General features: G+C 40.9%; 1 protein-coding gene across 1 annotated transcript; it reads left to right on the top strand.

The window, feature by feature from the left end:
• The first annotated feature begins 177 nt into the window (after window positions 1–177).
• Window positions 178–10,633, top strand: armc5 (armadillo repeat containing 5). Its single transcript, XM_061712018.1, has 8 exons — window positions 178–419; window positions 921–1,357; window positions 2,179–2,209; window positions 2,348–2,458; window positions 3,415–4,297; window positions 5,298–6,028; window positions 8,843–8,975; window positions 9,063–10,633. The coding sequence occupies exons 2-8, from the start codon at window positions 977–979 to the stop codon at window positions 10,495–10,497; spliced, it is 3,705 nt and encodes a 1,234-aa protein (XP_061568002.1). The 5' UTR covers window positions 178–419; window positions 921–976; the 3' UTR covers window positions 10,498–10,633.
• Window positions 10,634–11,695: the final 1,062 nt, after the last annotated feature.

The following is an 11,695-nucleotide window of genomic DNA, read 5'->3' as shown; positions in this document are numbered from 1 at the left end:
CGTATTTTTACTGTCGCAAAGGGGAATGTAGTTTCTACAGGGCGACAATTGCTATATGTGAGACGGACGTTAATCGGGTAATAAACTACAAACCCCAGAACACTTGCGAACGAACCACCTCTTTATTGCTTGCTCCTCCCGCAACCGCCCCCGTTTCGTTGTTTGGCTAAAGATGGCGTTAGCGGCTAACACAGACGATTGAATTTTGTTGAAAAAAAAATATTCGGCCAGTGGCAACAAAACATTGATGAAATGGAGCGTAACTCTGTCATTTTATGTTAAAAATATTTTACATTTAACAATTCCACGTGCATTACGTAGAATCATGCTTGCTCAGCCTTGTCACGATGTAGGCCAGTTTTTTTCGGGAGTGGACCGAAGATGTGAACTCCATTTCCCATCAGCGACCGCGGCGTCAGGTGGTACCACGTTCATTTCTCATACCAGTATGTAAAGTTTCTGAGCCCATGTAATTTTACAAAAGTTTTGAAAAAAAATATACTTTTTTTAATATATTTATATATTTATTTTAATACTTAAAAAAAAGTAATTTTATTTTTGTCAAAGCAAATCTGTAAAGACTTAAAAAAACTAATTTAAAATTGAAATTGCACTATTTTATTTTTTCTGTGTTTCACTGGAATTATCCAGTGATGTGCCAGGTTGAATGTAATATCTATCAGAGTGAAAAATCAAGGCAAGGCAAATTTATTTATATAGCACAATTCAACACAAGGTAATTCAAAGTGCTTTAATTTGACATTAAAAGCGGCAAGACATAATAACAAATAGGTAAGAATAAGAAAAGAAATAAATAATAAAAAGCACAAGCTGTTAAAAAATAAGGGCAGTAGAGTACAGCAGGTTTAATTTAAGAGTACACTTCAGTAAACGGTAATGTTTTTAACCCTGATTTAAAGGAGCTGACAAGTCAAATCAAGATAAGTGATCCCGTTGCCTGGCTGTCTGAGGAATCATGGCTGCGTCACCCATGAAGGGTGAGTTGAAGCACTTGAGAGCACTTTCCAAAGAGGGGCACGCATCAGTACCAGAGTCCTCCTTGAGCTGGTGCTTGGCTCACCTGCACAAACCCGGGTCAAAAACTGGCCATCAAGAAGATTCGGGTGGCAGCAGAGAAATGGACAACAGATCGAAAGCATCTCAGTGGCGGGCCCTTGTTGCTATCCGGACTCAGCATATTAAGGGTGGAAAGGCTGGGATTGCCAAGTTCAGAGGTCAAGGTGGCCTCCGACTTCTGATGAATCTACTCAAACACCCCGAGTGCTCGAGGAAAACGCTGGACCTTGCTCTCAGCATCTTGGCCAACTGCTGCACTGAGCAAGAGACGCGTATAGAGGTGAGATGAAATGCTTTATAAGCAGTACTGGAGTTGAGGGGGGGATGGCATCCCCCTCTGAAATAAAAACGGTCAAAATCATCCCCCCTGTAAAACTGCCATCCACCCTTTCCATCCCTTATGTCATTTCATCAATGAATGTGGTTTTACTGCTATTTCAACATTTAAAGTCATCACCAGAAAAATAACACCAGAAAAATAACTTATTTGACGATTTTCACCTGTTTCAAGTACATTTTCACTTGAAATAAGTAGGAAAATCTGCCAGTGGGACAAGATTTATCTTCTTATTACAAGCAAAAAAATCTTGTTCCATTGGCAGATTTTTCTACTTATTGCAAGTGAAAATCTACTTGAAACAGGTGAAAATTGTTGTTTTTTCCAGTGATGAGATTTTTTTACTAAAGTGAGACATTTTAACTAGAAATAAGACAAATATTCTTGTTAAGATTTTGAGTTTTTGCAGTGATCCATTTTACTTATCCTGTGAAGGACAGAGTCATATTGATAAGTTCAGAAAACTGTTTTTTATTGTTGTGTTTTGATGTATTTGATGTAAGCCCAGTGGATATTTAAAGCTTACAGAAGGCTGCATTTAACTGCTGCTATGTCATTCCTGCAGTATTTCTGCAGGTGTTTTGGTCAGTGCTATTATTTGTAATATATTATATTATTTGTAATCAGCACAAATTATCTGTCCCCATATGATAAAATCCACCATCCCCCCCGATTTCTTTTTACAACTCGAGTACTGATTATAAAACCATGTCTGTTGAACTGTCCTTTAAAATTACCTGAGCCTTAATGAATCTCTTCCATAGGTTCATAAACTGGACGGGATAAATATTATAGGTATGTTGTGATTACTTTTATATGAATAATCTGAACTTGGCTTGCTTTATTAATCAATTAATATGTTTTGCAAACATTGCTATTATTACAATGAATAGAATGCAATATATGTAAAAACCTTTTCTCGACTTGTGTCAGTGGATATCATGAAGAGAAACGTGGCCCTGGAAACGGTCCAGAACCGTGCAGCTCGGGCTTTGGCGAACTTGGCCATGGATCCAGAGAGTTCTGCACTCATTCATACTGCTGGTAATTATGAAATGTTGCTATGTTGACATTTTAATATTCAATGCACTGATAAATCTAATGAGGCATTTTTATGAAGGAAATGCAATTTATTGTGATTCATATTTGTGAACAATAGATTTAAAAAAAAGCAACATGAGCCTAAACTAGAATAAAGCAAAATTTATGAATATTTGAATTAAAAAAAGTGGTGCTATTGGCTTTTATTGAAAGTAAATGGACAGAAAAGAGGGGGAAAGACACGCAGCAAAGAGCGGCCGGCCGGGACTTGAACCTGCGCTGTCTGCAAGAGGGCAATGGCCTCTGTGGATGGCGGCCGCTTAACCCACTGAGCTATCCGGGGTCCCAATGCTTGAACTTTTATTTCATTTCATTGTTGTACAAAATTCCATGAAGTACACATTATCACCATGAAAGAAAAGGAGCAGGAAGAAGAAAACTTATGATACCTGCCCCTCTCTGTTAATACAATTACGTTCACTTACTGAACACCAATCTATCTATACACATATTTATAACATGAAAACAAACAAAAAAACTGCTCTTCTATCTATTTTTTTCTCTTTCTCCTTCTCCTTTTTTGTAGGCACTTATCTTTTCTTTTTTTAACATTTTCTTAAGCTGATACAAACTTGTGCAACTTTTCAGTTCCTTGCTTTGTCCATGCCATAATTTTACACCTGTAACAGAAATACACATTTGTTTTATGTTTAGCCTTGCAGAAATATGTTTTGAAATCAAGTTTAAGTCTGTTGTCCTCATCCTCCAATCTGAACACATTTTGTAACTGTTCCGGTAACGATCTATGTTTTGCTTTAAACATTATTTTTAAAGTTTGAAGTTCAACTATATCCGCCATTTTCAACAAACCTGCCGAAAGAGAGCATTATTTTGATCTTTATTATTTTGATCTCTGACATCATTATTATCTGTAATATTTATCTTTTTTTCCTATGCAGGTGGAGTTCCACTTCTCCTCCTCTGTGTGTCCCTGTCCTCAGCTCCATCCTCTCCCACGACTGCTCCATCCCCAGATTCCTGTCCCAAACTGGAGTGTGCTCAGTCCGCTGCCCGGGCCCTTCTCTACCTCTCGGATACGCCCTCCAATCGGCTCTCCCTGCTCACCCAGCGGACGTTGTCCGCCCTCGCCCCTCTCATCGCCCCAGAATATCCACAGGAGTTGAGGCGTTCGGCACTCAGGACTCTCCATGAACTGACCAAGGGTTGTGGGGTGGAATGCGCCAGAGAAGTGTCCCGTTCTGGGGTCCTGGCTCAGCTGGGAGTCATGGCATCAGGGGATTCTGGTAAACCATTTGAAGAGCTTGCTCTGAAAACTTTGGCCAACATGTGCTCCCAAGGTTGCCTGCGCCCTCTCGTGGGGTCCCTGGGGGTCATTCAGAAATTCGCGGAGGAAGTTAAAAGGGACCCGGTGAAGTCGGGAGTCTTCTTTAAGGCTCTGTGTTTGTGTTGTAAAGAGGCGGTGAATCGGGCCAAGGTGAAAGAAAGCGGAGGGCTGGAGGTGCTGATTAGCTTTTTGTCTGCTCACCAGAGTCATCCACTTTCCAGGCTGGCTATTCTGGCCTGTGTAGACTTTGTTTTTGACGAATCTGCCATGGAACAGTTGCAAGATTTGGGGCTGGTCCCTCTTCTAATCGCACGACTCGTCAAGCTCACCAAAGGAGAGGAACATGTAGCCGAGAAAATGGACACTAGTGTTTCTCCAAAGGACATCTTGCCCTCCTCGTACTTGGATTCCTTTGATTATCCTGCTCCCGAGGGATCCAAGAGGGAGGAGGCTGGTAGAGAGCCAGGTCTATGTTCGTCAAGCTTTTTAAGTCTCAGGTACAGAACCTTAAACGTGCATAGGGCTGGGCGATATGGACCAAAAGTCATATCTCGATATTTTCTAGCTGAATGGCGATACTCGATATATATCGATATTTTTTCTGTGCCATAATTGGGGTTTCCCCCAAAGCATTATAGCATAGCATCTCTGTTAGCTTCATTTCTTTCTGAGGCAAACCCTTAAAAAAACAGTCAGTTTTAAGTCAAAGCCTCGTGCCAAATGTCACACAGGTTCCTTTATTAACAGAGGTCTGCACAATATCAAAATGTATAAAACAAATGAAATAAAAATAAACTGCCTGCATATATAGAATAAAAATGCTTCTTGAATAAAATAAAACAAATATCCCTTTTCTGCATAAGATAAGATAAGATAAACCTTTAATAGTCCCACAGAGGGGAAATTTGCAGTTTACAGCAGCAAAGGGGATAGTGCAAAAACAAGAGGCATCAATAGAAAAAGTAATAACACAGTAATAATAATAACACACTATAAACAGTTAACTGGTATACAATAATAATAATAATAATAAGAAAGATAAATAATAAGAAATACTAGTATATAAAAAGATAACTGACGGATATTTACAGATGGATATTTACATAATTGCACGTTGCAGTGAGTGAAAGATATTGCACATTATTTCCCTTATTCCCAATTAAATTAAAATACACTGTGCAATTAATACAATGTAGACAGTAACAGGCAGACTTTTCCACTGAGGTTGACAGTTGTGCAAATAACAAAACATTTGTGCAAATCTCAAATAAAACATTCAAGTCAATTTGTCCCAAAATAAGCTATATCCAAATCATTAAAAAAAAATTATAGTTTTTTTTCGATATAAATGATATTGTCTCGTACCATATCACGTTTGAAAATATATCGATATATATTAAAATCTCGATATATCGCCCAGCCCTAAACGTGCACTTTTATTTTTGTCAAATACGTACAATAATATCCCTCGTTACAAATGTGCTTTCCTCTTTCCAGGTCCTGGTTGTTGTCTGAGGGGTTGATTTCTTCGGAGGGTGATCTGCTGGATTCCCCCACTGTTGACGGGGAATGGGGGGGTATTCAGATCCCTCCATCCTCCTCCCCCCAGTCCTCTTCCCCAAACCTCTCTTTGTCTACCTCTGCTGTCCTCACAACTTCCAAAAAGGCATCCCAACCTTCTCCCGTGTCCTCTTCAGCGAGAGTCACCGATCTGCTTCCTTCCAGTGTCCCCGCCACCCTCCCCCAGACGAGTTCCTCCCCAGTCTCGTCTCCCACCAAGACAACACCCATCACTCCATCAAAGTTCTCATCCCCGCAGAGGAAAAGAAGGGCTCACTCAGCATCTTGCCTGAGTAAAGTCACTCTGGACAACCCTCCCTCCATGTCCCAGCCAGCCTACCACCACCCGTACCACCCCGAGCCCTGGACGCCCGAGTCTCCCATCCTGCTGCTGCTGTCGCGCTTCTCCCACGCCAGCGACCCGAGCGTGGCGCTGGTCAACACGGGCGTCATGTCCGGGCTGCTCTACTACCTCACCCAGCACCAGGACCCCAGCAGCAGGTGCTTCCGTCTGCTCTGCCGGCTCAGCTGCAACCCAAACTGTCTGCAAGCGCTGGTCCGGACGGGTTCTGTCGCCCTGATTCAGCACCATCTCTGCCAAAGAGGAGACGAGTTACAGGGGAAGGACAGACAGGCGGACAGAGTGAAAGCCAAAGTAAAGCAGCTGGGTAAGATTAACAGTTGTGAGATTGATTTTATTCACAGGAGAAAAAAAATCTGCAAAGTTACAAGCTTTTACTTTGGTTTTATTTCCAACTTTACACATTACTTTTTTACTAGTTTCATGTAATCTTTTATAGTTTTGTGACAGAATCTTCCTCTTATTCTTATTTTATAATAGAATAGAATAGAAGAGTTTATTGATCTCCCAGAGGAGAAATTCAGCCGTGCTGCAGCCAAAACACACACACGCTTTATACAAAACATTTAAAATGGAAATAACCAATAAATAGTTAAATAATAAAAAAGAGCAATATAAAAAGTAGAAAAAGAGTATGTACAAGAGAGAAAAAAATAGTAAACACCAAAAAAATGGATAATATTTACAAAATATTTTCAAATATTTTCAAAAATACGTGAGGTATGTAGTTGTTATTGCACTTACAGAGAGACAGGTTTATTGCACACGGGAGGTAGAAGGTTGAGGTTGAGGTAGAAGCTAAAGAGACCCTGTAATCTTCAATGTGGACACAAAAAAGAAAGAAATGCCTCAAATAGGTGTAAGAAATGAGCCAGAAAGGTGTAAGAAATGAGCCAGAAAGAAAGAAAGAAAGAAAGAAAGAAAGAAAGAAAGAAAGAAAGAAAGAAAGAAAGAAAGAAAGAAAGAAAGAAAGAAAGAAAGAAAGAAAGAAAGAAAGAAAGAAAGAAAGAAATGAGCAAGAAAGAAAGAAAGAAAGTTTTTGTGTAACAAACATGGTGGATCTGAGAGCGAGATAGATTTATAGTTACAAAGGTGGAGTTGAATTGGTATTTCTTTGTGTGAATAAACATCCTAGTTTGCAAAAGAGAGAAAAAAATAGTAAACACCAAAAAAACGGATAATATTTACAAAATATTTTCAAATATTTTCAAAAATACGTGAGGTATTTAGTTGTTATTGCACTTACAATGAGACAGGTTTATTGCACACGGGAGGTAGAAGGTTGAGGTTGAGGTAGAAGCTAAAGAGACCCTGTAATCTTCAATGTGGACACAAAAAAGAAAAGAAATGCCTCAAATAGGTGTAAGAACTATGACACGTTTCAGCAGAAGATATGAATGATCTTGTCATTATTGTTATTATATTATTGGATAACTCATTAGTTCAGTTCAACTTTATTGTATCGAAGGTAAATTCTCCTTGCAATAAGGTGGTGTAGCGAGTCCATCAGTACATACATATACATAAACATAAACTTTAATCACAACATAAAAGGCTAAAACCTTATCTATTTATTCAGGAGGGTTATAGCAGCAGGTATAAAACTATGTTTTAAATGTTTGGTTTTGAATTTTGGTACTCTATATCTGACTGAAGTAGCTGGAAGTGGTCGTGTAGTGGATGAGAGGTGTCTTTTAAAATAGATCCAGATAGCCTTTGTGTATCTGTCTGGAAAACAGCATGTCCAGATTCACCTGCTGCTCTCTAGTCATCTTACTGGACAACTTCACAATCTGGTTCAAATTATTCTTATTTCTATGAGACAGATTTCCAAACCAATACAATGCAAAAGGATAAAACCGATTCAATAAAAGCTCGATTAAAAAAAGGGTCAACAGTGTTTTGTCGATTATAAAAAGACGTCAGTTTTCTCAGGCAATAAAGCCTCACAATTTGCCTCAAATGTCACTTTACTGTCAATAACTGTAGCAAGATATTTGTACGTATCAACACATTACACTATTATAGTTGTCATGAACTGTTTCCCTGACTGAAGGGCCATCTTGGAAGAATAATTTGAATAATCATTTAAGAAAACATTTGTGAGTTGATTCTCGTCATACCACACAGAAACATTGAAAGCCAAATCAAGGCCAGGGATGATTGATGTTGTAAACCAAGTATTAAGACCCGTCTGTTAGGAATGGGCGATATTTTACCGTTCACGATTTACCGTCAAAAAAATTCCCCACGGTAAGAATTTGTCATCTTGCGGTAAAAACGATAAATTCCCGTTGATGACGTTTTTGTGTAAAGCTGATTTATGGTTCTGCGTTAAATCCACACACAACGTACGTGAAGGGAGGAAGGAAGCAGGAAGGAGGAAATGAGCCAGAAAGAAAGAAAGATAGATAGATATGAGCCAGAAAGAAAGAAAGAAAGAAAGAAAGAAAGAAAGAAAGAAAGAAAGAAATGAGCCAGAAAGAAAGAAAGAAAGAAATGAGCCAGAAAGAAAGAAAGAAAGAAATGAGCCAGAAAGAAAGAAAGAAAGAAATGAGCCAGAAAGAAAGAAAGAAAGAAAGAAAGAAAGAAAGAAAGAAAGAAAGAAAGAAAGAAAGAAAGAAATGAGCCAGAAAGAAAGAAATGAGCCAGAAAGAAAGAAAGAAAGAAAGAAAGAAAGAAATGAGCCAGAAAGAAAGAAAGAAAGAAATGAGCCAGAAAGAAAGAAATGAGCCAGAAAGAAAGAAAGAAAGAAAGAAAGAAGGAAAGAAAGAAAGAAAGAAAGAAAGAAAGAAAGAAAGAAAGAAAGAAAGAAAGAAATGAGCAAGAAAGAAAGAAAGAAAGAAAGAAAGAAAGAAAGAAAGAAAGAAATGAGCAAGAAAGAAAGAAAGAAAGAAAGAAAGAAAGAAAGAAAGAAAGTTTTTGTGTAACAAACATGGCGGATCTGAGAGAGAGATAGATTTATAGTTACAAAGGTGGAGTTGAATTGGTATTTTTTTTATCGTCAGTCTTATCGTTATCGGGATAAATGCCAGAAATTATCGTGATACATTTTTTAGTCCATACCGTCCATCTCTACCGTCTGTTCCCTGATCATCATATTTGCGTTCTTTCTTCGTAGGCGTCGCCCTTCTGAACAATCTGCGGGTCCAGTGCGAGTCTGGATTTGGTTCTGGCGTTCTTGCACATGTGATGCTGTCAGGCTCCGAGTCGGACAAGGTGAACGGCGCCCTCTCTCTGCCGCTGATCACAAGGTGGGTAATAAATACATTTTTTACATCGTTTTAATAGCAGCGTGTTTCCTTTTGATGACACCTGAATCTATGTTTTGTCTCCAACAGCAACAGATCCGTGTTGAGGAAGCTCCTGCTGGACACAGGTGGGTTACTCTTAGCTCTGCAGCCCCTCGGCTGTGACGTTGACGACCAGGCGAACAAAGACCCCCCTGCTGAGTCCGGACGACTCCTCTCTGACTTTGGCGCCCCACATTCAGGTCCCACCTCTCAGTTCCACTCGCCGTACTTCTCCCTCCTGATCGGATGCCTGTCTGCTCTGGCGGTAACCGTTAAAACCGACGGCGGCAAGAAAAGTTCATATCCCGTCAGAATACCGTCAGTGGGAGTCAACGTCGACAGAGACGCCCCCCCTCCCCTGAAAAAGCCCCGCTTAGCCGACGTATGTCCTTACGGCGTCTCCAAGTTCGACGTGCTGCTGCAGCTGGACGACGGGACACGAGTCCCGGTAAACAGGGACTCCGTGGCCGGGGTGGAGGGCGCGGACGACGTCGGCTCCGAGTACTTCAGAGCTCTGCTGAGAGGCGGGTTTGGAGAAGCTCAGGGAGACGGAGGAGAAGCCATTCATATCAAAGACGTTAGTGCAGGTATGTTAATACCGGTGGTGCATTACCTGCACGGGTGTCGTCTCAGCAAGAACTCAAGAAAGGAGGATGGGGACGGCAGCAAGTGCCACGTTTTGGACACGTTGGCCTCTGATGGGCTAAGTGTCTGCAAAAATCAGACCAAAGATCTTTCAGCAGGAGACTCGGCCTTCCAGAAGACGCCTTTAGGCGAGGCGATGGTCGCAGCTTGCAGATTTTTGGTGAGTGAGCTACAGAGAGAGCTGGAGGATCTCTGCGTCTCTCAGCTTCTGTCCTGCTCCACAAACGCTGCACCCGCGGGGGAAAACCCCGGAAAGACGGACTCTAAAATGGACCGAGACTGTGCCGAGCTCGCTGAGGAGACTCTCTCTCAAGCGTCGGAGCTCGAGCTGACTGGACAGATGAAGAAGCTGAACAGTATCCTTCAAGAAATGGAGAGACAGAAAAACTTTGTCGGAACGGTGCAGAAAGTTAACACGGGACTTGACACCATTTTAGACATTAACGCCATCAGACGAGTCGCTCCTGATTCTAAATCAGTCCCAGTGTCACTGGACCAATCTCTCGACCTCGAGGAATTAACATTGAGACCAAAGAACCTGAAAGAAGCTCCAACGCATCTGGCGGACGAAAAAGGCCAGAGCTCCCAGTCTTCCTCAGAATCCGTTGCTGCGGTGAAGGCGTTAGCTTCCTGGCTCCCGCAGGTGTACCGGTTCTCCCAGCGGTTCTGCTACGCGGCGCTGCGGCGGGCCTGCCTGTCCTGGCTGCTGGACTGTCCCCGACCGTTCCTCTGCTCCGCCGGCGCCGGGGACTGCCTTCGCCGGCTGGCCCGAGAGGCCGAGTGTAGGGAGACTCTGAAGCAGGACCTGCTGAGCCGGGCCTCGCTGGCCCTGAACTGACCAGGGCAGCGGCCGGGTCGGTCCGTGTACTTCGCGGCCATCGTTTTTTTGTTTTCAAATGACAAAATAAAAATAGAGATATAATCCAAAATAATCCGTTTCCCATCTTTTGTTTTGATAATAAAAAAACGGAAAACGGATCCATTATCCGTGAAAATCGAAATTGGGAATTAAAACAGCGAGTGGAAAACTCTTTTCTCTATTTCCTATTTGTTTCCAACAGGGGGGGGCAGTATGTTAGAGTTCAGTACATGTTATTGATTGGACGCTGCAGCTGAACGGACTGTCACAACATCATGACGGAGTGAAGACAGATTACAGATTGAACTCATGTTTCACTGCCATGTTTCATATTTGAATTATTTTCTGTTTCAACATTAAAAAAATCTAAAACTGTTAATTTTCAATCTGATCAACAAAAGAACCAGAAACAACTTTCTTCATTTATTACTGCACATGTGCAATCCCCCCATTTGTCCAATCCTTGTTTTCAGTATCCTTGGAAACGAAATAGGAAATAGAGAAAAAAGTTTTCCACTCGCTGTTTTAATTCCCAATTTCGATTTTCAAACACATCAATGAAATCGGATAACGGATAACGGATAATGGATAATGGATAATGATCCGTTTTCCGTTTTTTATTATCAAAACAAAAGATGGGGAACGGATTATTTTGGTTTATTTCTCTATTTTTATTTTGTCATTTGAAAACAAAAAACGGATGGCCGCGAAATACATGGACCCGGGTTGACCCGAGCCGACTCCTGCTGCAAGTTCAGAGAGCGGATCAGTCGCCAACTTAACGGGCTTCCAGAGTCTCCGTCGTGCGTTTACATCAGCACGTCCGGAAAAGAACACCTGAATTTGTTTCCTCTAACTGAAGTGTTGATTTAATTTTTCCTAATTTCTGAGCAAATATTTTCCGTTAAGTTTTGATGTAGTTGGAGCTTTTCACTTCATGACTTACTGTAAAATTGTCTGGGTTAATTGTTTTCTACCAGCATTGTAATTCTTATTTTTTATTTGGGGAATGGTAAAGCAAATGATAACAGTATATTTGATAACTGTCGCGTAGATGGACTTACCACGGCTGTTATAGAAGCCAGTTGTTTATTTTGTAGATTATGATATAGAATAGAGGATATGCATCATATGTTTGAATGCCCTGATGTAAATTTATGACACCAAATATAAAATA

The sequence above is a fragment of the Cololabis saira genome, chromosome 21 (assembly GCF_033807715.1).
Source record: "Cololabis saira isolate AMF1-May2022 chromosome 21, fColSai1.1, whole genome shotgun sequence".
Taxonomy (NCBI): domain Eukaryota; kingdom Metazoa; phylum Chordata; class Actinopteri; order Beloniformes; family Belonidae; genus Cololabis; species Cololabis saira.
This window is presented reverse-complemented; position numbering and strand designations above follow the sequence as displayed.

Bases quoted from the DNA above. Each gene is read 5' to 3' on its own strand.
- armc5 (XM_061712018.1), top strand. From the start codon at position 977: ATGGCTGCGTCACCCATGAAGGGTGAGTTGAAGCACTTGAGAGCACTT. The intron at 2,459-3,414 runs GTAATTATGAAA...TTTCCTATGCAG, and splicing joins TGCACTCATTCATACTGCTG to GTGGAGTTCCACTTCTCCTC. The intron at 6,029-8,842 runs GTAAGATTAACA...CTTTCTTCGTAG, and splicing joins AGCCAAAGTAAAGCAGCTGG to GCGTCGCCCTTCTGAACAAT.